This window comes from Heterodontus francisci, chromosome 19 (assembly GCF_036365525.1).
Source record: "Heterodontus francisci isolate sHetFra1 chromosome 19, sHetFra1.hap1, whole genome shotgun sequence".
Lineage (NCBI taxonomy): Eukaryota > Metazoa > Chordata > Chondrichthyes > Heterodontiformes > Heterodontidae > Heterodontus > Heterodontus francisci.
Window position 1 is genome coordinate 22,981,265 of NC_090389.1, and position 27,981 is coordinate 23,009,245.

Here is a 27,981-nt window from a genome sequence, read left to right on the forward strand (position 1 = left end):
TGTAGCGAGTGTGTGGAAGATGGATACATTGTGGCCGGAAGGAGCGAAGACCTTTGGCTGTGAGTGTAGAGTCGGAGTTGGAACTCACCTTTACTGTGTGTGTCCAGCCTGTGCCCCTGAGTGCAATGACCGCTGCCAGTCCCCGGGCTGTGGGTTCAGGCCGTGTCTTGGCCTCTGATCTGTGTTGTGGCCTGGAGAATTTGCCAGTGCCAGTTATTAATGAAGTAGACGATGAATGTCTGCCTCCCATACAGGTACAGCAACGTTTATTACAGAACCCGAGGCCTTTCACACATGTACAGTAATTGCTTTAATAACTGCAGTGTCCCACGGAATAACTGTCCAACTTAAACTGGTAAATGTAGAGATCATGTTGACACGTGAGGTTGTAACATATGTGTTGTGTTTAATACAAAATATAGTTTTACTTTCCCAGTTCTGACAGAAATGCTGATTAAAGTTTGCAAATGTTATGTTCTTCCCTAAGTGTACTTGAAGTTTGAATTGCATAGCTAAAAACAGCCCGAAGAGCTGTGGTCAGATTCAGACTGCAACTTGGACACTAGGCCTAGTTCTGGTCGCCAAGGGCTGGAAGCAGTACAAAAGAGCCACCACGCTGATCAAACATACAAAATTGATGGGCAGGAAAAGATTGACTGGTCCATCAATTCTGCCCTGTGTTCATGATGGCTGAAGCATCGTGACTGGATACTTCCTCCCTCCCAGCAATATAATCTCCTGGGAGAGGCATAAAAAAGAAAAAAAAACAGATGATAAGGGAAAAAAATACACTAAAAATTCCTCTCCAATCCCTTCAGAAGATCAAAACCAGCCCAGGAGATCACATGGACCATATGAGATCCCAGTCTTGAGTTACTGAGGAAAGACTACAGAGTCCTGGTTATAAACTTCAACTTCAGTGGGAGGGAGCATAGAACTGGCGTTAGCAGATCAGCCGCCCACTATACGCTTCGCCCAAAGGAAAAGCAGGTGGCCACTTCTTGTTTTACGCTTCCGCCATAGTTGAATTTCAGCATTCTTGGGTTTTTCAGCCTAGGAAGATGGCATCTGGGAGGTAAGACAGTGTAGGAAATAGAAATGGCAAATCCAGAATATTACCAATTTTATCTGTAGTGCCTGTGGAAGAGTCTGTCACTCTAGAATTGGCCTTTATAGCCACTCCAGGTGCTGCTCCACAAACGACTGACCACCTCTAGGTGCTTACCCATTGTCTCTCGAGACAAGGAGGCCAAAGAAAAGAAGAATTGTGGGATTAGGGCAAAGCAAACTTAGGACTTGGCACACAGAGAGATCAACACATGGAGTAAACTCATAGATACAGTAATAGAGGAAAATTCCCTCCACTCATTTAAGAAACAATTGTATGTGGTAAGAGGGAGTGGGGGGTCTCTCTGAATGGATGAATTAAGATAGGTGGAATTGCCTTCCTCATCTATAAGTATCAGCAGTTTGTCCTCACTCTGGTTAAGGGCCCTATGTTGCCCTAATGTTTGCTTCTAGTAATTAACTGAGCTTTCTTTATTCGGTGGATGTATCTTTTGCCTTTTGTAAATGACCCAGTGTGATTGTCATCACTGTGCGTCAGCCCCTACATTTGCCTTTGTCCTGTGTTGCTGTCCCTGACTTGTTTCCTGACGTGAATTGAAGAGGGAGTTTACACCACTGATCTATCCATTGCCATCTTACTGACCAGTATCGTTTGAGTTGTTGTATCAAGTTCATGGTGAAATTAAAGAAAGAGAACTCACAGATACCAGTGTTGGCATTCAGGAACATTCTGTGACCATGTTTGATTTCATGAGCTGGCGAGATGAGATATTTAGGAGCTTTTAAGTATTGGCTGCACTGATCGGAGAATCGCCTGGAAGGTGATGTGCAGGGTGTATTCTGAGGTAGATGGACTCTTTGAGATTGTCTCTGGTCACTCTGATTGGTCATATGAAGGTAAAAAGTCAGAATTGGCAAATTACTTAGAATATACAGCACAAAAACAGGTCATTCAGCCCAGCCAGTGTATTACAGTGTTTATGCTCCACTTGAGCCTCCTCCCATCCTTCCTTTTCTAACTCCATCAGCATAGCCCTCTATTCCCATCTTCCTCATATGCTTATTTAGGTTTCCCTTATATGCATCTATACTATTAGCCTCAATTACTCTATGTGGTAGCGACTTCCACATTCTCACCACTCTCTGGGTAGAGATGTTTCTTCTGAATGCCATATCTAATTTCTTGGTGACTATCTTATATTGATGGCCTATAATTTGGTTCCTCCCCACAAGTTAAAACATTCTTTCTGTGTCTGCTTTATCAAAACCTTTCACAACTTTAAAGACCGCTACCCCATTTAGATCCTGATTTTCCAAATAATATGTGGCCGACATACTTTTCTTACCAAAGTACAATACCTCATATTTACCTGCGTTGAAATTAATTTGCCAATTACATGCCCATTTTGCAAGTTTATCAGTGGTCCAAATTAAATGGTGAAGGTCCACCTGCCAAGGTGACATCTTATAGTTCATGTTACAGCCGAGGTGGGAGGAGTGCAGTGTCTTTTCTAGTCTCACTTCTCCCCAGGTCACAACACATATTTTAAAAATATTTACCCAGTTACCGATACGGTCAATCATATACACAATTCTTTATCCCAGAATAAAATACACCAACCAGGTTTCTCTAATAAACAACAAAATTATCAATTTATTATCAAACAAGATTTATCCGGTAACAAAGCAAAGCATTAACACGCAGATTGAAAGATGAAAATTTCCTTTTTAAATTCTCCACACACACACTGAAAAAATACAGAAATTCTCTCTGCAGAAATCTGTTAGAAAAAAAAGACAAAAAAAGAATACTTTGGCCAAATGCTTGCTAATTCTTGAAGGAAAAAAAGAGCAGCTATGGAAGGATGTCAGATGTCCCATTTGTCTGGTATACGGAGACGGGTCACTGGGATCTTTTCAGAAGCAATTCGTTCTGGAGCTGTCGAGAAATCGTCAGCTAGGTTTTCTAGGAGACATGTGGCATCAGGGGTTTCGGCCAGCACATTTGAATAGCAAGGTTTTCAGCTTCTCAGGAGAGATGCAGTACCAGGGATTTTAGTTCCCCCACACTGGATCTTTGCAGGGTTCCTTCAAAGACATAGAGAAAGAAATGAGCTGGGCGGTTCCTTTTTCCTTGGCAGGCAAAACCAACTGTCTTCAAAACAGTTCACACCCCAATTGACTTGGAAACAATTCCCTTTTGAAAGTTACTTATGCCTCTGCTTCCACTTCTCTTTCAAGCAGTGTCATCGAGATCATAATGACATGCTGTGTGAAAAGATTTTCTTTTGCCATTATCTTAACTGTCCTGAGGTTACCGAAAGTCCTGCCAAAGGAAACAGTTTCTCCCTATCTGTATTAAAACTCCTCATAATTGTGAACATCTCTTAACCTCCCTTAAGCGAAGGAGAACAATCCCAGCTTCTCTACTCCCTCCAGATAACTAAAGTCCCCCATCCCTGGTACCATTGTAGTAAATCACCACTGATCCCTTTCAAAGGCCTTGGCATCCTCGAGATTAATGCTGCAAACAATCCTAGCAAAGATGTGTGAGAAAAGGACAGGTAACAAAGGCTTATTAGGGTAACATCAATAACATATGTAAAAAAAACTATTCTAAGGGATAGGAAAGATGAGTAGCAACCTAATAACTAAGTTCATAAACAATATGGAAAGATTCTGCCTGAAAGATCTCTTTCGATGTTTGTGATAAAGTAGAACTTGCTATGATCTAATGTATTTGGTTTTTCAGAAAGCTTTTGGCAAAGTTCCACATGAAAAATTCTGAACAAGTCAAAAAACACAAGAATCCAGAGTGGAACATGGTGACTAGATGAGAACTAAATTTAGAAATCAGTGAATATTGGTGAGAGATGTAAGGCTGAATTTTACCATCCCCTCGACGTCGGGGGTCGTGGTGGGTGGGCCCGTACAATACTTGCAGGAGTGGACCGCCACGATTCCCGACGCCAAGAAGGCCCCGATGCATTTTACTGCTGGTGTCAAGGCCTCAGTGCAGCAAGTGATGGAGCCTTCATTTACATATTTAAATTAATCAAAACAAAATGCTAATTACTTACCTGACTCCTGGCGGTCGTCCCATGCCGATTTTACGGCTGCCAACCTCAACTCGCGCGCCTTCAGAGTTCCGAGGCGAGACACTGGTGGGGAGGGAGGGAGGACTGAAATTATCAGGGTGGGGGGAGGGAGTGGGAAAAACTATTCTTATCGGCTGTAGGGATATTGGGAAGCGGTTGGGGGAGGAAGTTCGGGTTAGGACTGAACTAGATTTTATCCATATCAGCCAATAAAAAAACCATTGTGGGGGTTGGGAAAGGGCCTGCAGCTTTTAATTTTTTTTTTAATTAAATGAACAGTGTTAATTCAAATCTATGCTAATGGCTTGAAGCCCTTTAAAAATGGTTCCGGCGCCTGTGCATTCAACATGGGAGGGGGAATGATACCACAACTTCCTTTATGTGTTTACCATGTACTAGTCACATGTTGGAAGGTAAAAGGTGCAGCTGCAAGACCCAACACAGTGGACCAAGTGGTGTCCCACTCAATCTAACATGCTATTCTTTATTATATTACCAGAGTAGGACCAGAAAGGGAAATGTAGCCACTGAAGTAATTTGGAAGTGTAGTCAATGTTGTAATGCATGTTTAGTAAACTTGAAATAGAATATCTGATTATGTCACTAAAGGTATTCCTACTTGAGCAGGAGTAGAAGGGGAATTAGGACATGGTTGAATAGATGGGTTTTGAGGAGATATTTGTAAGTGGGAGGGATGAAGCAAAATGAAGGGATTTGGGGAGAGGATTCTAGAGTGTGGAAGCAAATGGTTGAAGGCTCTGTCACCAATGATAGGACAGAAGGAGGGGGGAAACACACAGTAGACCAGAGTAGAAAAGGCAGAGGGTGCAAGCAGGGACACAGTGCTGGTGGAGGTAGGAGCAGGGAGGCCGTGCAGGGTCTGGTACATGAGGATAAGGATTCTGAAGGTGATCCACTACAGCACAAGGAACCATTGAATGTTGGTATGGATTGGGGTGGTAGGTGAGTAGGACTTTGTGTGCGACAGCATGTGGGTTGTGGAGTTTTGGATGAATTGGAGCTTGTGTTAGTTGGAACTTGGGCAGCCAGCAAGGAGAGGCTTGGAGAATTTGAGTGCGGTGGTGGAAAAATCATGATTGAAGATTTCAGTGAAAGTGGGGTGAGTTTGTGGCAGAGATTTCGGAGATTGTCCTAGCAATGGACCAGATGAGGGATCTGGAGGATCAAGCAGGATAGTGAAGGTGCACATCGCCAGGTTGAGCTTCAATAGGTATGCAGAAAGGGGATATAATTGAAGGATAGGTTTGGAGTTTCTAGAGGGTGTGGTCAATGCTGTGGAGAAGGCAAGAAAGGATAATGAACTATGGTCACAGTGGCACAGAATGTCATCAGTGACTCTTACCAGGGAGCTCTCAGTGCCACGGGTAGGATGGAAAGCAGACTGAAAGGATTTGAACTGGGAGAAGTGGGCATGGAGTGTAATGGTGATGAGATGCTCCAGAACCTGGGTCAAGCAATAGTTGGAGAAATCAAAGGAAGGCATTTTAACGATCACAGCAATTTTGAAACTGTGCCGGAGAAAAAGGAATAATTGACAATTTTGGCACCGTCACACCAAATTCTTAAACTCCAAGCATTCCATTTAAAAATTGCATTTGTGTAGCAAATGAATATCTGCAAATATACATTTGTAAAATTTGTAGAGCTTAGCATATACATTGTCTAATATAATTTGACATTGTGCACCGCTAGTGCAATATATGTTTTGGTAAAGCTTGTGCTCCTGTTTTGTAAAGGACTGTGTTGCCAAAGGTGGGCTGCAAAATGTCAATGTAAATGTAATACAGATTTCAACCACAAGGCAGTGCCAAACATCATGCACAGTTGTTTCAATACCAAGCTAATAATGACCTTGATTTACCAGAATTTTTGATCTCTTGGCAAGTTAGCATGTGTGTTATGCACAAACTCTCCATACAGTGGGGGACACTAGGCTGACATTAACTATGGGAATGTCAGCAAGTGGCCCTGTGGGACATCCCATTGATCATCAAACTTTCCTTGGCAATCATCAAGTGCCTGAGAAGGAAACATTCACTGTCTGGCTACTGTTGGGTACTCAGTATAGATGGTAGCAGATCGGAAGCTGGAGGTTGAAATAAATTGGAAGACGATGCGGAGAGGGAAGAAAGTCTAAAAAATCTGCATATTGAGCTTAATTTAACCAGAGGGAGAAAAGAACTTTTGTAAAGACAAATTTATATGAATACAATATATATATTGTAGTGAACGCATCTGGGCTGTAACAGGAAAAGTGACCCTGCAGCAAGAGGATTGCATGTAATGAAAGCAGAACAGCAGCAGATGGTGCTGTACTCTAATTAAACTGCCTTCAAGAATAGAAAGAACTCATTTTTAAAGTACCTTATCTCATCTCCCTGGATCTCCCACAGGGATTCAATACAATCAATTAATTTGAAGTACAGTCACTGTTATGTAAACAAACGTGACATGCATTTGGCTCAAAGCACAAACAGCAGTGAGATAAATGACTCGTTAGTCCGTTTTTGGTGATGTTGGTTGAGAGAGGAATGTTGGAGCAGGGCGTACTCCCAGACTGCTGGGTCAGAATGGGACCTTTTACATTAGCTGAATAAACAGATGGTCTACTGGTTCAACGCCCCATCTGAAGGCCAGCACCTTCGAAATAGCATTCCCAACCCTCCCACTTTGGGCGGGAGTCTCCCGGAATGGGTGTTTGGTCTCCCGAGCACTACTGCTGGAGACTTGGAAGACACAGTCCCTGCATGCTCAGTGCATGCACAGCACCCTGACTGTTGTGACTTGTGGTGTCCGGGCTCTGCTGTCACCTTGCTATTTGGAATGCAATGCTTCGTTGCCAATGGAGAGAACGAAACACAGACTGAGAGAGAGAGAAACAAATAAACAAACTGGAGGGTGGGGGGGGGTGGAGAGAGAGAGAGAGAGAGAGAACACAAACTGGGGGGGAGAGAGAGAGAGAGAAACACAAACTCGGGGGGGGGGGGGAAGAGAGAGAGAACACAAACTGGGGGGAGAGGGAGAGAGAGAAACACAAACTGGGGGGGGGGGAGAGAGAGAGAGAGAAACACAAACTGGGGGGGGGAGAGAGAGAGAGAGAAACACAAACTGGGGGGGGGGGAGAGAGAGAAACACAAACGGGGGGGGGAGAGAGAGAGAAACACAAACTGGGGGGGAGAGAGAGAGAGAGAGAAACACAAACTGGGGGGGAGAGAGAGAGAGAGAGAAACACAAACGGGGGGGAGAGAGAGAGAAACACAAACTGGGGGGGGAGAGAGAGAGAGAGAGAAACACAAACTGGGGGGTGAGAGAGAGAGAGAAACACAAACTCGGGGGGGGGGGGGGAGAGAGAGAGAAACACAAACTGGGGAGAGAGAGAGTAACACAAACTCGGGGGGAGAGAGAGAGAGAAACACAAACTCGGGGGGAGAGAGAGAGAGAAACACAAACTGGGGGGGAGAGAGAGAGAGAAACACAAACTGGGGGGGAGAGAGAGAGAGAAACACAAACTGGGGGGAGAGAGAGAGAAACACAAACTGGGGGGAGAGAGAGAGAAACACAAACTGGGGGGGAGAGAGAGAGAGAGAAACACAAACTGGGGGGGAGAGAGAGAGAGAGAAACACAAACTGGGGGGGGGAGAGAGAGAGAGAGAGAGAAACACAAACTGGGGGGTGAGAGAGAGAGAGAAACACAAACTCGGTGGGGGGGGAGAGAGAGAGAAACACAAACTGGGGAGAGAGAGAGAAACACAAACTCGGGGGGAGAGAGAGAGAGAAACACAAACTGGGGGGGAGAGAGAGAGAGAAACACAAACTGGGGGGGAGAGAGAGAGAGAAACACAAACTGGGGGGGAGAGAGAGAGAGAAACACAAACTGGGGGGGAGAGAGAAAGAGAAACACAAACTGGGGGGGTGAGAGAAAGAGAGAAACACAAACTCGGTGGGGGGGGGAAGAGAGAGAAACACAAACTGGGGGGAGAGAGAGAGAGAAACACAAACTGGGGTAGAGAGAGAGAGAGAAACACAAACTGGGGGGGGGAGAGAGAGAGAGAAACACAAACTGGGGGGAGAGAGAGAGAGAAACACAAACTGGGGGGAGAGAAAGAGAGAAACACAAACTGGGGGGAGAGAGAGAGAGAAACACAAACTGGGGGGAGAGAGAGAGAGAAACACAAACTGGGGGGGTGAGAGAGAGAGAGAGAAACACAAACTCGGTGGGGGGGAGGGCAGAGAGAGAGAAACACAAACTGGGGGGAGAGAGAGAGAGAAACACAAACGGGGGGGGAGAGAGAGAGAGAGAAACACAAACTGGGGGGGGAGAGAGAGAGAGAGAGAAACACAAAGTGGGGGGGGAGAGAGAGAGAAACACAAACGGGGGGGGGGAGAGAGAGAGAGAGAAACAAACTCGGTGGGGGGGCGAAGAGAGAGAAACACAAACTGGGGGGAGAGAGAGAGAGAAACACAAACTGGGGGGAGAGAGAGAGAGAGAAACACAAACTGGGGTAGAGAGAGAGAGAAAAACACAAACTTGGGGGTGGGGGGGAGAGAGAAACACAAACTCGGGGGGGGGGGGAGAGAGAGAAACACAAACTGGGGGGAGAGAGAGAGAGAGAGAAACAAACTCGGCAGGGGGGAGAGTGAGAAACACAAACTCGGCGGGGGGGGAGAGTGAGAAACACAAACTCGGCGGGGGGGAGAGAGAGAGAAACACAAACTCGGGGCGGGGGGGAGAGAGAGAGAAACACAATCTCAGTGTGGGGGGGGAGAGAGAGAGAGAAACACAAACTCGGCGGGGGGAGAGAGAGAGAAACACAAACTCGGCGGGGGGGGGGGGAGAGAGAGAAACACAAACTTGGCGGGGGTGGAGGGAGAGAGAGAACACAAACTGGGGGGGGCGAGAGAGAAAGAGCAACACAAACTTGGTGGGGGGGGAGGGAGAGAGAGAGAACACAAACTGGGGGGGTGGCGAGAGAGAAAGAGAAACACCAACTTGGGGGGGGGGGGAGGGAGAGAGAGAGAACACAAACTCGGGGGAAGGGGAGAGAGAGAAAGAAACACAAACTTGGGGGGGAGGAGAGAGAGAAAGAGAAACACCAACTTGGGGGGGGGGGGAGGGAGAGGGAGAGAACACAAACTTGGGGGGGAGGAGAGAGAGAGAGAAACACAAACTCGGGGGAGGGGGAGAGAGAAAAACACAAACACGGGGGAGGAGGGGGGAGAGATAAAAACACATGGTGCGGAGGTGGGTGGTGGGGTGGGAGCAGGGAGGAGTGTTCCTGCCTGCCTGTGTTGTGTGCTGTTGTTCGATGTGTTCCGTTTCGAGATTCAGGCAGCTTTGGTGCTGCTTGCTGAGGACCAAGTCACACTTCCCTGAATTTGGGCTACAGCAGTAGGATGTGGGAGTCAGTGAATTGAATTAGGTTTGGTTTTGATTTTATTTATTACTAGCAGAAACCCACAAAACATTTACAGTCAAATTAATATACTTAATCAATTCAATCATCTCATTCACCCCTCCCATGCCATTGCCTCCCTCCTATGCCATCCCCATCCCATGCCACTGTATCCTTCCCATTCCTATCATCCCTCTCATCCCCATCCCATCCTTTTTTCCTATGCCATCCCCCTCTCATACCTCCCCTGCATTCTCCCCCATGTTGTCCCACCCTCCTACACTGTCCCCCACCCCCATGCTGTTCCCCCCTCCAAGACAACCCCCCATGCTATTTCCCAACCCATGGCATCCCCTGTATCCCATGCCGTTCCATCCCCTATGATGCTCACCCCCTATGCTGTTCTTCTCCCCCACCCCCCCATGCTGTCACACCCTCTCCCGCCCGCCTCACCAACCCATGCCATCTCCCACACCCCCATCTCCAGTCCCTCTATCCAGGGTAACTTTGTTTTTTGACTCCCCTTACCCACTGCTGTTATTTTTCTCCAGCAACCCCCACCATCCCTGTGTTGTCATCACCGTCATCACCAACCGCTGGCAGCTGCACACGCGTCACACGCTCCAATCCTCCGCATCCTCCACGTGCCTCCGCATGTGTCAGGCTCCACTCACCAACCAATCAGAAAAATGTGGACAGACAAAAACTGCGTGTTATTACAGATTTTCGTAACTTTTTAATTTTTTATGGGATGCAAGATTTATACAAAAGCTTAAGTTAGAAGTTACTTATATCAGTGATGTTCCTGCTGAATCTGATATTTCTTCGGATTTCTCAAATGCAACATCTGCACACAGTGGCTAAATGTCATGTGATCAAGCACTGCATAAGCAGTGTCCTGTACTCAAATGTCACATAATCAAATCTCCAGGAATTCTTCTTACCAGAGGTGGCAACCCCACTCTGACAGTGCAGTCCTCTCTCAGTATTGAAAAATCAGTTTACATTCTGTGCTTCACTCCCAGTGAGGCTTGTACCCATCAAATCCTGACTTGACTGTGACCAACTGACCAAGCAGCCACTCGTGTTTTCACAGGATACCTAGCTTTAATTATTTATCTCCTAAAGCACAAGCATCCAAGCTTAACTCTTGTGGGCCACTTGGCCCTGATGACCCCATACAAAGAATGACAATACAAAATGTCACAATCTAAGCCAGAGATTTAAATATTAATTTTAGGTGTATAATTCACCAAGCTAGATTACACAGCACAGAAACAGGCCATTTGGCCCAACAGTATTTAAGCCTCCTCCCACATTACTTCATCTTACCCTATTAACATAGCCTTCTATTCTTTATCTAGCTTCCTCTTAATTGCATCTGTGCTATTTGCCTCAACTACTCCATGTGATAGCAAGTTCTGCATTCTTACCAGTGTTGATCTGTAAGACTGCAAATGAGCGTTACCTTACTGATATGGGACCTTGATGTTATCATTCCGCTTAACCCTTTGCATTTTGTATTTGAAAGCTAACAGCCCGGCTGTAATTTTTCCAAGAGCTGACAAATTACTGTAGATGCCATTTTTATCTTCCTACCCTCTCCCTAGAAAGTCTTCCCTTTGCTCCTGAAAGACTTACATTTCTATAGCATCTTTCATGAACTCAGAATGTCCCAAGATGCATTACTGCCAATTAAGTACTTATGAAGTGCAGTCACTGTTGTAATGTAGGAAAAAATTTGTGCATAGCAAGATCCCATAAACAGCAATGTTAATGACCAGGTAATCTGTTTTAGTGATGTTGGTTGAGGGATAGATATTTGATAGGATACTGGGAGAACTCCCCTGTTGCTCTTCAAATAGTACCATTGGATATTTTACATCTATCAGATAGCAGGCAGAGCCTGAGGTTAATGTCTCATCCGAAAGACAGCACCTCTGACAGTGCAGCACTCCCTCAATGCTGCACTGGAGTGTCAGCCTGGATTATGGGCTCAAGTCTTTACAGTGGTACTTGAACCCACAATCTTCTGACTCAGAGGCAAGAGTGTGAGCCACAGCTGGGTTGTTGCCTGTGCCACGTGCTAGCGAAGAGAGGAATAGGGAGAGGGAGGAGTTGAACACGTGGCTGCAGGGATGGTGTAGGAGGGAGGGTTTTGGTTTCCTGGATAATTGGGGCTCTTTCTGGGGTAGGTGGGACCTCTACAAACAGGATGGTCTTCACCTGAACCAGAGGGGTACCAATATCCTGGGGGGGAGATTTGTTAGTGCTCTTCGGGGGGGTTTAAACTAAATCAGCAGGGGAATGGGAACCTAAATTGTAGTTCCAGTGTACAGGCTGTTGAGAGTAGTGAGGTAGGGGATAAGGTTACAGAGACGCAAGAGGGCACTGGCAAGCAAGAACTTGGTTTAAAGTGTGTCTACTTCAACGCCAGGAGCATCCGGAATAAGGTGGGTGAGCTTGCAGCATGGGTTGGTACCTGGGATCCTGATGTTGTGGCCATTTCGGAGACATGGGTAGAGCAGGGGCAGGAATGGATGTTGCAGGTTCCGGGATTTAGATGTTTCAGAAAGAACAGAGAAGAGGGTAAAAGAGGGGGGGGGTGTGGCATTGTTAATCAAGGAAAGTATTACAGCGGCAGAAAGGACGTTTGAGGACTCGTCTACTGAGGTAGTCTGGGCCGAGGTTAGAAACAGGAGAGGAGAGGTCACCCTGTTGGGAGTTTTCTATAGACCTCCGAATAGTTCCAGAGATGTAGAGGAAAGGATAGCGAAGATGATTCTCGACAGGAGCGAGAGTAACAGGGTAGTGGTTATGGGGGACTTTAACTTTCCAAATATTGACTGGAAATACTATAGTTCGAGTACTTTAGATGGGTCTGTTTTTGTCCAGTGTGTGCAGGAGGGTTTTCTGACACAGTATGTGGACAGGCCAACCAGGGGCGATGCCACATTGGATTTGGTACTGGGTAATGAACCCGGCCAGGTGTTCGATTTAGATGTAGGTGAGCACTTTGGCGATAGTGATCACAATTCGGTTAGGTTTACCTTAGCGATGGGCAGGGACAGGTATATACCGCAGGGCAAGAATTATAGCTGGGGGAAAGGAAATTATGACGCGATTAGGCAAGATTTAGGATGTGTAGGATGGGGAAGGAAACTGCAGGGGATGGGCACAAACGAAATGTGGAGCTTATTCAAGGAGCAGCTAATGCGTGTCCTTGATAAGTATGTACCTGTCAGGCAGGGAGGAAGTTGTCGAGCAAGGGAGCCGTGGTTTACTCAAGAAGTTGAAGCGCTTGTCAAGAGGAAGAGGGCGGCTTATGTTAGGATGAGACGTGAAGGCTCAGTTAGGGCGCTTGAGAGTTACAAGCTAGCCAGGAAGGATCTAAAGGGAGGGCTAAGAAGAGCAAGGAGAGGACACGAGAAGTCATTGGCGGATAGGATCAAAGAAAACCCTAAGGCTTTCTATAGGTATATCAGGAATAAACGAATGATAAGAGTTAGAACAGGGCCAATCAAGGATAGTAGTGGGAAGTTGTGTGCGGAATCAGAGGAGATAGGGGAAGCGTTAAATGAATATTTTTCGTCAGTATTTACAGTAGAGAAAGAAAATGTTGCCGAGGAGATTACTGAGATACAGCCTACTAGGCTAGATGGGATTGAGATTCACAAGGAGGAGGTGTTAGCAATTTTGGAAAGAGTGAAAATAGATAAGTCCCCTGGGCCAGATGGGATTTATCCTAGGATTCTCTGGGAAGCCAGGGAGGAGATTGCAGAGCCGTTGTTGTTGATCTTCAAGTCGTCATTGTCGACAGGAGTAGTGCCGGAGGACTGGAGGATAGCAAATGTTGTCCCCTTGTTCAAGAAGGGGAGTAGAGACAGCCCTGGTAATTATAGACCTGTGAGCCTTACTTCGGTTGTGGGTAAAATGTTGGAAAAGGTTATAAGAGACAGGATTTATAATCATCTTGAAAAGAATAAGTTCATTTGCGATAGTCAGCACGGTTTTGTGAAAGGTAGGTCGTGCCTCACAAACCTTATTGAGTTTTTCGAGAAGGTGACCAAACAGGTGGATGAGGGTAAAGCCGTGGATGTGGTGTATATGGATTTCAGTAAGGCGTTTGATAAGGTTCCCCACGGTAGGCTATTGCAGAAAATACGCAAGTATGGGGTTGAAGGTGATTTAGAGCTTTGGATCAGAAATTGGCTAGCTGAAAGAAGACAGAGGGTGGTGGTTGATGGCAAATGTTCATCCTGGAGTTTAGTTACTAGTGGTGTACCGCAAGGTTCTGTTTTGGGGCCACTGCTGTTTGTCATTTTTATAAACGACCTGGATGAGGGTGTAGAAGGGTGGGTTAGTAAATTTGCGGATGACACGAAGGTCGGTGGAGTTGTGGATAGTGTCGAAGGGTGTTGTAGGGTACAGAGGGACATAGATAGCCTGCAGAGCTGGGCTGAGAGATGGCAAATGGAGTTTAATGCGGAGAAGTGTGAGGTGATTCACTTTGGAAGGAGTAACAGCAATGCAGAGTACTGGGCTAATGGGAAGATTCTTGGTAGTGTAGATGAGCAGAGAGATCTTGGTATCCAGGTACATAAATCCCTGAAAGTTGCTACCCAGGTTAATAGGGCTGTTAAGAAGGCATATGGTGTGTTAGCCTTTATTAGTAGGGGGATCGAGTTTCAGAGCCACGGGGTCATGATGCAGCTGTACAAAACTCTGGTGAGGCCGCACCTGGAGTATTGCGTGCAGTTCTGGTCACCGCATTATAGGAAGGATGTCGAAGCTTTGGAAAGGGTGCAGAGGAGATTTACTAGGATGTTGCCTGGTATGGAAGGAAGGTCTTACGAGGAAAGGCTGAGGGACTTGGGGTTGTTTTCGTTAGAGAGAAGGAGGAGGAGAGGTGACTTAATAGAGACATACAAGATAATCAGAGGGTTAGATAGGGTGGATAGTGAGAGTCTTTTTCCTCGGATGATGATGGCAAACACGAGGGGACATAGCTTTAAGTTGAGGGGTGAAAGATATAGGACAGATGTCAGAGGTAGTTTCTTTACGCAGAGAGTAGTAGGGGCGTGGAACGCCCTGCCTGCAACAGTAGTAGACTCGCCAACTTTAAGGGCATTTAAGTGGTCATTGGATAGACATATGGATGTAAATGGAATAGTGTAGGTCAGATGATCGGCGCAACATCGAGGGCCGAAGGGCCTGTACTGCGCTGTAATATTCTAATTCTAATAATTCTAATTCTGACAGCTGAATCAAATAGAGAGGCTGATAAATGGGTAAAGAGGTGGAGGAGATGAAGAGCGAGCTGCAATTGCAGAAAGGGGTGGAGAGAAAAATGATGACAGACTGTGATCAGGCGGTGTCTCGTGTGAGAGTAGAGATAGTACACAGGAATTCCTGTAGGACTGCGGCTGGGTTCTGCTATCTGAGTTGTGATCTGAAAGGCTAGTAGAAGCAGATTCAGTAGTAACTTCCTATATATACTTGAAAAGGAGTAATTTGCAGGGCAGTGTGGCAAGAGCAGGGGAATGGGACTAATCGGATAATTCTTTCAAAGAACCGGCACAGGGACGATGGACCGATTGGCCTGTGCTGTAAGATTCTAAGATGGTCTGAAGACCATTACACTCTGCATCCTGAGCATCAGGTTGTTGCTGGTTGACTCATGTTATTTTAGTGCTAATTGACTGGTCCTTCAAGCAACTTACTGATAGTGATCATATGTGGTCGCAAGCCACATTTACGCTGAGTTTTGAGTACAGTATCTAAACTGTCAATCGACCACTTGCAGCATCCTGCTGGAGTGAAGCAGCAGCATTAGTGACTTAGGCTATGTGATCACAGGGCAGAGGAGCTAGCTGCCTGAGGATAGAATATCACAGAGACTTTAATGCCTGAAACTAAATTTAATGATAGAGCAAAACAATGTGAGTAGAGGTGTTAGACATCAATAATGCTAATAATGAAAGAAATATGGAAGGCAGAAAATTAAATGAGGAAATTAAATGAGGATTGAATAGTGAGAGGAAGGAGTGAATGTAAACCAGTGCTGGCTTCAGTCCATCGATACTGAACTGCACTTTTTATCCAAGAAATGCGACAATAGAATAGAAATTTGGTCCTGCTCCAGGCTAGTGTCAGGTTTGATGGTCTCTGGCTCCTTCCTCTGAATGATTCAATGATCACAAAGCACCTCAGAGCAACTGATAAGCTCAGGCATGCAAGAAAGCAAGATTTGTATTTATATAGCATTGTTCACGAACTCAGGACGTCCCAAAGTGCTTTATAACCAATGAAGTACTTTTGAAATAGTGTTGTAATGTAGGAAATGTGATAGCCAATTTGCACACAGCAAGTTCCCACAAACAGCAATGTGATAGTGATCATCTGATTTAGTGATGTTAGCTGAGGCACAGATATTGGCCAGGACACTTCATCATCGCTGTGCCAAAATCTTGGAACTCCCTACCTAACAGCACTGTGAGTGTACCTTCACCACACGGACAGCAGTGGTTTGAGAAGAAGGCTCACCACCATCTTGTGAAGGGCAACTAAGGATTGGCAATAAATGCCAGCCTTACCAGTGATGCCCACATCCCAAGATTTAATAATAAAAATCCCCATAAAATAATTGGCCAACGGTGAAAAGAAAACCCTGCACCTCATTCCCATTTTTTAAAGTTTGGACTTGTCTGACAGTAGAGAAACAGGAGACTGCAGGAACATTCCACCCAATCAAAACATTATTACTGGGCGAAGTGTTGTATAGAGCAGTGGTTCTCAAACATTTCCGGGTCTGCTGACCACATAGGCAGGGCAAAAGACCCCGCAGACCACCTAACGGTCCTACCCCACCCGCCTAGGCTTGCCACCTCAGAGAAAAACTCATCAGAATTGCAGTGGTTAGCACCGCAGCCTCACAGCTCCAGCGACCCGGGTTCAATTTTGGGTACTGCCTGTGTGGAGTTTGCAAGTTCTCCCTGTGTCTGCGTGGGTTTCCTCCGGGTGCTCCGGTTTCCTCCCACAGCCAAAAGACTTGCATGTTGATAGGTAAATTGGCCATTATAAATTGCCCCTAGTATAGGTAGGTGGTAGGGGAATATAGGGACAGGTGAGGATGTGGTAGGAATATGGGATTAGTGTAGGATTAGTATAAATGGGTGGTTAATGGTCGGCACAGACTCGGTGGGCCGAAGGGCCTGTTTCAGTGCTGTATTTCTAAATCTAAAAAAATCTAAAAATCAATACGGTGATGTCCGGTTCCAAGCTGAAGAGATTCAGTCTCATGTGGGGCTCCATATTCAGCCAGTTCCTCCTCTTTGTTTTCAGTTTTCACGAGTGTTGAAAATCCACTCCCGCAGTTGTATGTTGTAACAGTGACATAAATCTTGCTTATAAAACTACATTGTTGTTGCTCGCGCTGATGATGACTTGTGCTGCCTACGCGGGAGCTGGGTCTGGTTGTGTAACATCATGTGAGTGGTGGGGATGAGGGTTCTGGACTTTTCTCTCATAGGGCCTCAGCTGTGGCGTTGCATGTCAGTGACTTTTGGACCAGCCCGCGGATCGCCTAGATCACACTTTGAGAACCATTGGTATTGATGGAAGTCACTGATCAGTGAATTCTCAGTGTTCATAATTAACTATAACAGTACCACAGATCGCAGGTACACTATGTGATCAGTATATTCTTGCTGGTGCTCGAATGAACATGTCACACTTGCATTCTCCGAATGCTTCCTTGCACAATAATCGATTTGACTGCCCATCAGAAGAATTATAAGCTCTCAGTTGTTTGTGGTTAACCGCTGAATCCAATATATTTTTGTGCCACCAATCAGATGCTGGATGATGATTTAAAGAAACCCAATTGGAGAAAAGTAGGATGCAGGCTATTTAACATTTTGCCAATCTTTTGTGAGCAATCTAGCTTCCTATCTGAGTGTCTAAAATGGGGCTGGATCACTTTGCTAACACTTGATAGGCACAAAACCAAACTCACTGTTGTGGAGTAACTGAATTGATTTTTGCTATTTTTATGTCATATTTATTGTAGCTCCAAGAGAGCTGAACAGAATCCAGCATTTTCAATACACATTGGAATTAGCATTACAGCTGCCCTAAATGGATTCAATAGTAACATTCAAAAGGGAATTGGATATATACTTGCAACAGAAATATTTAGCAGGACTATTGGGAAAGAGTAGGGGAGTAGGACTAATTAGAAAACACTTTCAAAGAGCCAGCTATGCATGATGGGCCAAATAGTCTCCTCCTGTACTGTAAGATTTTATGATCCTGTGTCTGAACTCTGCCATTCCAGGTATAAAGTACCCATGACTGTTCTGGAGTAAAGTGGATAGTACTTCCTGTTAAACCGTGACAGTAAGACAAGGGGTTGCAGGTTCCAACTAGTGAAAGGCAAATTTAGGACAGATTCCTCCTTCTTCGCACAAAGAGTGATCAGCACTTAAATGGATTCCCAGACAGAGTAGCGGAGGTGAAATCCACAAAGTCATTCAGAAACAATCTGATGCCATGATGGGGATTTTAGAGACTTTCTAGATGCATTCGGATAGACAGAACAATCTTCCTGATTTGTGAGATCCCAGCAGATATCTGATCTGATTTGAGTATAGAAAAGGCGTGAGCTTAGAACTGAGGACCTAGCATATTGCAGGATTATGTGATGCATCAGGTTCGCACATTGCCCTTTCACCTGAGACTAGGGACGGAATGCAGACAATGGTGATAAAAATACGTCTTTACCAGCTGTAAATGTAGTAAGTAAAAATAAGTGTTAACACCACTAGGTAGAACAGAACGTTGCATAACTGAGTATGAAAAGAGTGAAAGACTTGCATTTATAAAGCGCCTTTCACAACCTCAAAACATCCCACGTGCTTTACAGCCAATGAAGTACTTTTGATGTGTAGTCACTTGCTATAATGTAGGAAATGTGGCAGCACATTTGTTCACAGTAAAATCCTACAAACAACAATGTGATAAATGACCGGATAATCAGTTTTACTCATGTGGTAGCTTGATTGGAAGGCTGCTGTGGCAAATGGAAACATATTACTGCAAAAGGAGAAACTCTTTGAGGTTGGGCTTAAACCACATTATGGTAGTGTTGAAAGTTTCATTCTGTCAATTATATCTGACACGTGGCTGAATTTTACTGTCCCCTTGACTTCGGGGCACAGGGGCCGGAAAAATTCTGCGGGGAGAGGCCTGCCTTGGCCCGTCGAGAAGGGCCCGCCGCATATTTCTGGAGGCAAGGGGATCTCGGTGCAGCTGCCCCGCCACCTGGCGGCGGGCCCTTCATCATGTTACAAGCAGGTGAGAAAGGGGTCCAGGGTTCCCTCTCAGCCTTCACTTGGTCTTAATGTAACAGGGTCTAATTTTAAACACACTTTTTTTTTAGCTCCCCCTTTGTGAATCCTTGTTCACTAACTTCCAATTATAAGGCAAAGAAACTCGCCAAACAGGTTTTCTTAGGTTTGAAGAAAAAAGGTTGAACTTTGTTAAACTTAAACTCTAATTCGGTTAACGCCTATGGATACACAACGTGCCCACACTAGCATGCATACGCGATACACACATGCAGATAGAGACAAGAAAGTGCAGAAGAAATAAAGTGGAAAAGTTTGAGGCAATATCTGAAGATGGTTCTGGTTACTGTTCTTCGAGCTCGCTGTAAAGTCTTTGATTGTAGGTAGGTCTTGCTTTTCATTGGGGCCCAGTATTCTTCTTAAACCTTGTTTGATGTAGGAGACTTTTCTCTCTTGCGGTTCAGAGGCTTGTGAGAAAGAGATGGGAGCAGACAGGAGAGGTCTTCTCACTTCAGGAGCAAACAGTCTTTCTCAGTTCAAACTCTTTGTGCAATTCAGAAAAATCCAGTTTGCTAAGCAGGTTTACCTACCCCACATGGACTGCAGCAGTTCAAGAAGGCAGCTCTCCACCACCTTCTCAAGGGCAATTAGGGATGGCCTAGCCAGCGACGCCCACATCCTATGAATGAATAAAAAAAGGTTAATCATGTGACTAGCTGGTCTGACCACATCTGTTTGTGGATTCTCTTGTCTTACCCGGCCCTGGAATGTCTCTTCTTACACACAATACCTGGTGCTGAAAGTCAATTGTGGGTTAAATTGGAATAGGGAATAGCCCCTTTGTCCCTCCAAGCACTGTCTGTTATTATGCAAAAATGATTTTCCAGCCAAGTGGCTGGTGATTTTTTTAACAAGTCCTTTCTTCACTCCAGTAACAGTTTAAAATCAATGTTCATATGACAAAATTAATGCGCCTCATTCTTGGCAGGTGGGGGCCTGCATGATCAGCATATGCAAATTAACATCAATAATATGCAAATAGACTTACCTGCAGGCAGCAGCCGTCCCATACTGATATTATGGCCGCCGTTCTTGCTCTGCGTGCCTTCGGAACTCTGCACGGAATTCCGAGGCCAGAACCTGGTGGGGAGGGGGGAGGAAAAACATTTTCAGGGCAGAAGGGTGGAGGAGTGGGGAAAGCAAATGTTATTGGTTGTGTGAATGGTGGGAAGGGGTAAGAGGCCAAATGTTAGAAGGTTTGGGCGAAAAGTTCGGGAAGGGAATAAGGTTTTTTTCTGACATTCAGTGCCACTTAAATGACCATTGGTAGGGGTTGGGGAAGGGCCTCCATCACAAAACTTTTTATTCAATAAAATTTTTCAATACTACAACTTAAAATATTAAAATTGTACTGAAGGGCATAAAGCCCTTTAAAAATGGCACTGGTGCCTACACAGTGGCACCAGACGCCATTGCCAGGGACGCGGCGGCCGCCCCCTTATGTCATCAGAGGAGCCCACTCCGCCCCCTCTATTTAAATGAGCCCCTGCGTGTAATATCATGGGGGTTCGGTGGCGGCCGCTGAATGCGGGCACGCCGCTGTGAAAATTCAGGCCCCGGAGTGATTTGGCCTGGACCCAAAATTGGAATGCTTCACTCCTCCATGCGGACTTTATTTACTTTGAACACAAAGTTAACCCAACACAAAAAGAAACTGATACCAGACTATCAGCAAATTGACAGTCTTGAAGGTTGATGATCCAGTGTTGAACAGGCCCTTCCCAGGATTTGCAACCTGGATGTCTACTGGGATCCTGTGATTTTATTTCACAAATTTTCGGATCCCAAGTAGGGATCAGGATTGTGATCTGCAATAAATGAGTGCCTGGCCGATCTAATGGAATCGAATGGTGAATGTAAGCTGCATGAACAAATTTCCCATTTTCCCCTAAGTTGTGAATTGATTGAAGATGGGACATAACAGAAGGGACACCAACCGCTGCTTCTTGACAAGTCCTGGATTAGTCAGAAACTGTACAATTCATAAGTCCATTCACTTTGCATCGCAGTGACAACTCCACCCAGACGTCATAGTGACCTGATAGGAAAAATGCCACTGAAATAACACTAATGGGGAAGCAAAGGACAGGGCCATGTTTTTAAAAAGAATTTTATATCTCACAATGACAGAGCTACAATTCACATAAAATAATCAAAACATTCCCCGCATTACTTGCGTATTAGTTAAAGACTAATTTTATTTTGTGAAGATGATACAATATCTAAATTCTAATGTTTGGGTTTACTGTAGCTATCATATAAATTCCAAATCCCAGAATTGATTTGGATCTGGGAATTTTGTTAAAGTGGTCACAGTTCCTGGTACAGGAAATTCCAAACCTTACTTCCTTTTGCATCATTTATAACCACAGTGATGATTACAGCCCACTCTGGCTCATGTTTCCCACAACGAATGCTGTGGTTTTTATAAATGCCCACCATTTCCTGGCGAGAGTGTGGATCCCCGATTTTATCTTCCTGCTACTAACAGTGCTGATGTTGGAAATGGAGCTTGAGCAGTGTGATGGTTATGTTACTGGACTAATAATCCAGTGAACATGAGTTCAAATCCCACCACGGCAATGTGAGAATTTGAAACAAAGAAGTGGTATCAGTAATAAGTGACCATGAAGCTGTTGTGAAAATCCAACTGCTTCACTAATGTCCCTCAAGGAAGGAAACCTGCTGTGCTTACATGGTCTGGCCCACATGTGACTCCAGGCTCATACTAACATGCTTGACCCTTAACCCTTTGAAGTTACCTGGCAACCCATTTAGTTACTAGGGATGAGCAATAAATACCAGCCTTGCCAGGATGCCCATGATCAGAATGAATTTTAAACATGAATACTACCTGGAGAAGCTGGACATAGTCGTCCTGCTACAACCTTTGGAACAACAGCAGTGTGAGAGACTTGTGTGAATGTGTAATTATGTACTAAAACCGGATAAGCTTGGATGCAGTTTTAACGCAACATTATCTCCTCCCCACTGTGCCAGATGGGTCATGCTTATTTAGCTGTGTCTATAATGCACACCCTTCTTTTATGATTGTAAATGTGCACTTGGATTCTATCATGATCATAATTTACTCTTTTCCCCAGTTTCTTCCTGTTCCAAGAAAAGGGCATTGTCTCCGGGGTTATTGTACCTGGCCTGCTTTTCACACTTCATTTAATGGATATAGCACAACATATGGAGCCCAGGGACCAGACGTGACAGGCCAAGGGCATTTATCTGAAAGCCATATTTACATAAGTTAATTAAGGCCAAGATTATTAAGTTCTTGTTGAGTGACATGGAAATCCAGATTTAGAAATGGGTAATGAAGTCGCACTAACCTGGAATTTATTGCTCCCTTGGTCACGCTGTCATTTTACATTTAAGTGAGGGACTAAACTTTGCTTTGTGAGTCTGGAGGTGATGGCGATGAGATGTGTGGTGAGGTACTTAGGGTTTTTGTTGCTCAGCTTGTTGTGCTGGACGATGATTAGCATAATCTTGAAATCCTCTTTTTTTGTATGTTTTAATGTCTCTTTTTTTAGAAAGTACTTTTTGCTGATAAGTTTACACCAATAGGAGCAATATAGTGACTAGTGCTTCATTACGAGCGCATGCTGTCTGCATAAAGTCTCAGCACAGGGCTGGATGCATTTAAGCAGCAGTTAAACATACAAAACATTGTACAAACAAGTTATCTTTGGCGCTGTGCCTCGATCGTACACGACTTGTGGAGTATTCTAACTTCTCAGTAATATCTTTGTAATGAAGCAGGAACATGTTAAATAACTTAGTGTATCCCTTTGCTAACTATGAACTCTGAAGAGCCTGCAATAGGTACAATTCCTCTGAAGGAGGCAGACTGCACAGAGCTGTGTAGAATAAATCCCTTTTAAGAATACTTTGTGTTTGTCTTGCAGTACACATCTGAAAACGTGGCTGGACCAGGAGAAGATCTTGATCCCACTGAAATAGCCCTTCCAGGATGTGAGTGTGCCACCTCTTCCTGTGAGCATGACACATGCACTTGTCTACAGCGCTACAGAGGAGCTTATGATGAAAACCTGTGTCTTGTAGACTTTAAGGAAAAGACAAACTATTCTAGGCCGGTGTTTGAGTGTAACATTATGTGCCAATGCAGTGAAGCCTGCAAGAACAGGCTTGTCCAAAGAGGCTTCACCTTTAAACTGCAAGTGTTTAAGACCACAAAAAAAGGATGGGGCCTTCGCACACTGGAACCCATTAGGAGAGGGAGATTTGTGTGTGAGTATGGGGGTGAAATCATCAGTTTGCCAGAAGCCAGCAGGCGAATTCAGTCCCAAAATGCTGGTGACATGAACTATATCATAGCGGTGAGAGAACACCTCAGCAGTGGTGAAGTACTGCAGACATACGTTGATCCTACCCACATTGGCAATGTTGGCCGATTCATAAACCATTCTTGTGATCCCAATTTGTACATGGTTCCTGTCCGTGTGAACTCCCTGGTTCCAAGGTTGGCTCTTTTTGCAGCTTGTAACATCGCAGCTGAGGAGGAACTGTCATATGACTACTCTGGAAGATTCAACAATCTTCAGAAGGGAGGCACAACTAAGCAAAGGTCCAGTGGAGAGACTAGTGCCCTGAAATCATGTTACTGTGGTGCACAGTCATGCACTGGCTTCCTGCCATTTGACAGCTCACTGTATAACCTGAAAGACAAGTAGAATGTGATCTAGTATTGGCTCTTGCAGCCTTATTAGTCTTTGGTTTAATAGATTTGACTTTGCAATTTATGCGTACTGATGCTGCAAGTGTTATATGTGTTTACAATTTGCACTCCTCTGTAGTATATACTTGTGAAAACACAAATTGGTTTATTTATAACTGGTCACAGCTCCTACCTAGCCACTTGTATTTAGTTTACAGAAAGAACATGTCAATTATATATTTCAATGACCATTTTTCTTATTTTCCTTAAGCTTTTAGGATGATATAGGTCCTTTGATCAGAGAACTGGAGAGATTTGTTCAGAGACTGTTTAATTCAAATAAATGTGTGCCAGAACCAACTGATTCATTTGTAATGACCCTGTCACCCATCAGCCCATTATCATGTTTATACAATGCTTTCCCCGGTGACTCATCTCACCATGAATTTTTTAGTGCAGTAAATGTTGTTATCTAGGCAAGAACGAAACGGATGGTGTTAAGACTGAGGGTGAACCTTCCTGAAAGGCTTCCAAAACTTTGTTGTCTAGTTCACTGCTGACCAATACATTGGGAATCCAGATGTGGTTAACTGCAATTCCGTATAGTAAATAAAAATGAGTAATAGGAGCTGTTGGTCATTTGATCTCAATCCTCATATTCGCACCATGTATGTATGTTAACTTTCCCCCTTTTGTGTATTTGTTGGCAAAATGGTAAGTCATAGCGTGTGTGTGTTTTTTGATTGTTTTGATCCCTTTACTTCCTTTGTTACTGAGAAATGGTAGATGTTTGTTAAGGGGCGGCACAGTGGCGCAGTGGTTAGCACCGCAGCCTCACAGCTCCAGGGACCCGGGTTCGATTCCGGGTACTGCCTGCGTGGAGTTTGCAAGTTCTCCCTGTGTCTGTGTGGGTTTTCTCCGGGTGCTCCGGTTTCCTCCCACAAGCCAAAAGACTTGCAGGTTGATAGGTAAATTGGCCATTATAAATTGTCACTAGTATACGTAGGTGGTAGGGAAATATAGGGACAGGTGGGGATGTTTGTTGGGAATATGGGATTAGTGTAGGATTAGTATAAAATGGGTGGTTGATGTTCGGCACAGACTTGGTGGGCCGAAGGGCCTGTTTCAGTGCTGTATCTCTAATCTAATCTAAAAAATATATACATTTACCTGTACTGTGAGAGTGTATGTAAGGCATATTCTACCAAACTTGGTGCATGTGGCTAAAACTGTGTTGCTGTAACAACATCTGTTACAGTCAGCGATTTCTACTGGTGAACACTGGTCTAACTGGCTTTGATTGTGGCTTTGTGATTCTTTCCCTGTTAACTCAAAGCTGGTGTTCATGGATATTATTAAAAACCCATATAGGAACATAGGAAAAAAGGACCAAGGTCATCCATCCAGGTAGTCGCATGATAAAAACAATACTGGAGTTCCTGACTAATCATAGCAATTAATCTCTATCAATTAGTTTACAACAAACCCAGACATTAAACAAGGAATACCCAAATGGGGAAGAGCTTTGGGAACTGTGGGCTAAAAATTGGTGTGTGCTGTTTTTTGGGTACAGAGGTTGATCTGCCCGTGCCAGTTCCGGTGGAGGTAAGCAGCATGCATATTTGACGCTGTCACCTCACTTCTATGATTGCAGGGCTGAGCATCTGCCACGCTGCGAGCTGTGTCTGCACTTAGCATGGGGCCTAGCTGCATTCACGCATCTCACATGGTTCTGACAGCCTTCTGTTTTTAAAGGCTGTCTGTCCCTCTTAAAAGGAAGCTCCACTGAACTACAGGAGGCTGCTTTTGAATGCTATTGCTGAAATTCTAAATAAAAGAGAAAGGAACTTTACGGCAGAGAAGGGGTTCTAGGGTTATGGATGTGGCAATGGAGTCCTTGGAGATGTTGGACAGGAGGTTAGACGCCATGGTTCTGCGGGGGGCCAGGAGGACCTCAAGGATCATCCTCAGAAGGGAGCGGGAGCAGATGTCCAGAGAGGTCAATTCCCAGACCTGGTGGCAGTGCCCCGAGAAGTCTAACAGCTTCATTTAGGTGGACAAGTTCAGTGAATGCATCTTCTCATGACATCTCCTACCCACCATAGCACCAACTTCTCATGCTGCTCAATGCATCAAACCCCCATCTCGCACTCAGCCACACTCCCTCGCACTCAGGACTCAAACCTAACATCTAGATGCTCCACCTCACTCTCACATATCTACCAATGCTGTCAGCCTCACACTCACCTCTCGATGCCTACACATACCTCCAACTATTCAGCTATAACAGGCACATCATCTAAACACAAGGCAATACAATCACTGATATTCTTTCTGCTTGCAGGACAAGGTGGCACACAATAGAAGGGAGCTAAGTAGAACCAGCCTGCATCACCTGAGCCCTATGAAGGAGATGACTCTCAGCAGCAAGGGGCTGGCAACAACGGAGCTCGTGGCACCCGGCGTCGCTTAGAACGTTGAGGATGACGGCATGTTCCTGCTTTATACCCCTTCTCAACTCGCAGCACATTCTCATCCTGCTATCTGGTATGATGAGCAAGCTGCTGATGGTGTGAACAAAGACCTACTGCTTCCCACCCCAACCTGCTTCCCTCACCCCAACCTTCCCTTTCTGTGTTTTGGCTCCCAGACACCCAAGAACTTCCACCTGCCCAGCCACAGCAGCTGCAGGAGGAGGAGAGAAAGTAACAGCACAGCATTGATGAACAGGCCCTGTCATTTGATCTGACACTCACAGCCACCAGCTCAGATTCTGGCACTGCATGCACCTGAAAAGTAAGTAGAGAGTTGGGATCAGCATGTGGTGAGTTACCGGGCACGAGTGGGCTGCAGCCAGGTCAGGGGACAGCATGATTCTTTTGCCAGCTCAACGGAAAGCAAGTTTGCAGACAGGTTTTGCTACAGGGAAATTAGATGACCTCAATGGGTGATATACAGGAAAGTGCTGATGGGCATGCAGACTGAGATGCTTGGTGCATTGGCTAGCCTGCCAGTCTCCTGTCATTATCAAGGAGCATAGAGGAGCCTGGCAGGTGGAATGGAGCAGAGCTTTCCCTCTCCATCACTTCTGCTCCATTTACTTATTATGCTGCAGACGCGGAGGCGCTGCAGCTGCATCCTACATACCTGTTGCAATTTTTGTGTAGACCGGTCACCAAATCCTCTGCCCTCCCTATGAAAATGCAGGAATACTGTGCCAAATCCAAGAACTCACCACAACACCTCCAAAAATACTCCAGAGTACTTTCAGATACTTTGCAACAGCAGAGATTCTTCAAAATTACTTTACCTGCAAGTTGCGTAATAACACTGGTGCTGGCCCCCTCGCAGCTGAACACTTGATCTTTGGTGAGTGATATGTGAATTCGTTCAATGGACCTGCGTGATCCAAATTTGGAAAATGGATGTCATATCAACCGGTTGGTCTGTGTGATGTCATGATAATACCAATCCAGTTGCTTCCAGCATTTTCAGGGATGCCCGCAAGAGTGCCCTGCTCAAGATAGTTTGCTGCATGGGCGGTGCCTGAAGTAGTTGGTGGCACAGAGCGCAATTTCAGAAGGTTGATCAGCTTCTGTAAGGTCATCTCTAGCGGTGTTATGGATCCAAACTTTGCACCCTATAGGTCCAAACTCACCATTTTCCTTCCAAGCATGCTACCCTTACATCTCAAATTACATCCCAAAATGTTATTTTCTGAAAGAAATTTATCTAATTTGCATTTGAATAAATCAATATGAACTGCATCCACCATCTCTCGGGAGCCTGTTCCATAGATTGATCACTTGCTCACTGAAAAAATGTTTCTGCCCATTAGTTTTGAATTTATCCTCGTTCAAGTGCAGGCTGTGCCCTCTGTTGTGCTGACCTTGCTGTGGACAAGGTGTCAGTAATTTACGCTCCTGCAATCCATTTCTGAAATCTAATTCAGCCACTTAATTTGTAACTCAGCTTGGGACAGAAGGGATAGGTGTGTTTTTTAATTATACATTAGTTTTGAAATCTCTGACATAGCTTGTAATGTTTTGTATTGTAATTCTGGGATCTGTAGTCAGTATTGTGTGAAGAGCGAAGTCCCTTGTGTTTAAGAGCAAAATCCCTTAAGAGCTTATGATATGCTAATGAGCTGAGTGCCAGGATGCAGTCATGCCAGGCTCACTCTGTGACTGGAACACCAAGAGGCAAGTTCTGTTAATAGTTAACTCTGCACTGTATATATTAGTTAGCTGTTTAATAAACCTGTTTGAGATCTTCAACAACCTGGACTCCACGCATCTCAT

General features: G+C 45.0%; 1 protein-coding gene across 1 annotated transcript; it reads left to right on the forward strand.

Annotated features, from left to right (window-relative positions):
* Nucleotides 1-27,960, forward strand: setmar (SET domain and mariner transposase fusion gene). The gene is made up of 2 exons (XM_068051456.1): nucleotides 1-254; nucleotides 22,911-27,960. The coding sequence occupies exons 1-2, from the start codon at nucleotides 126-128 to the stop codon at nucleotides 23,694-23,696; spliced, it is 915 nt and encodes a 304-aa protein (XP_067907557.1). The 5' UTR covers nucleotides 1-125; the 3' UTR covers nucleotides 23,697-27,960.
* The last annotated feature ends 21 nt before the right edge of the window (nucleotides 27,961-27,981 follow it).

Excerpts from the sequence above, each read along its gene's own strand:
- setmar (XM_068051456.1), top strand. The coding sequence starts at position 126 with ATGACCGCTGCCAGTCCCCGGGCTGTGGGTTCAGGCCGTGTCTTGGCC. Across the intron at positions 255-22,910 it reads AATGTCTGCCTCCCATACAG|TACACATCTGAAAACGTGGC; the intron begins GTACAGCAACGT and ends TTTGTCTTGCAG.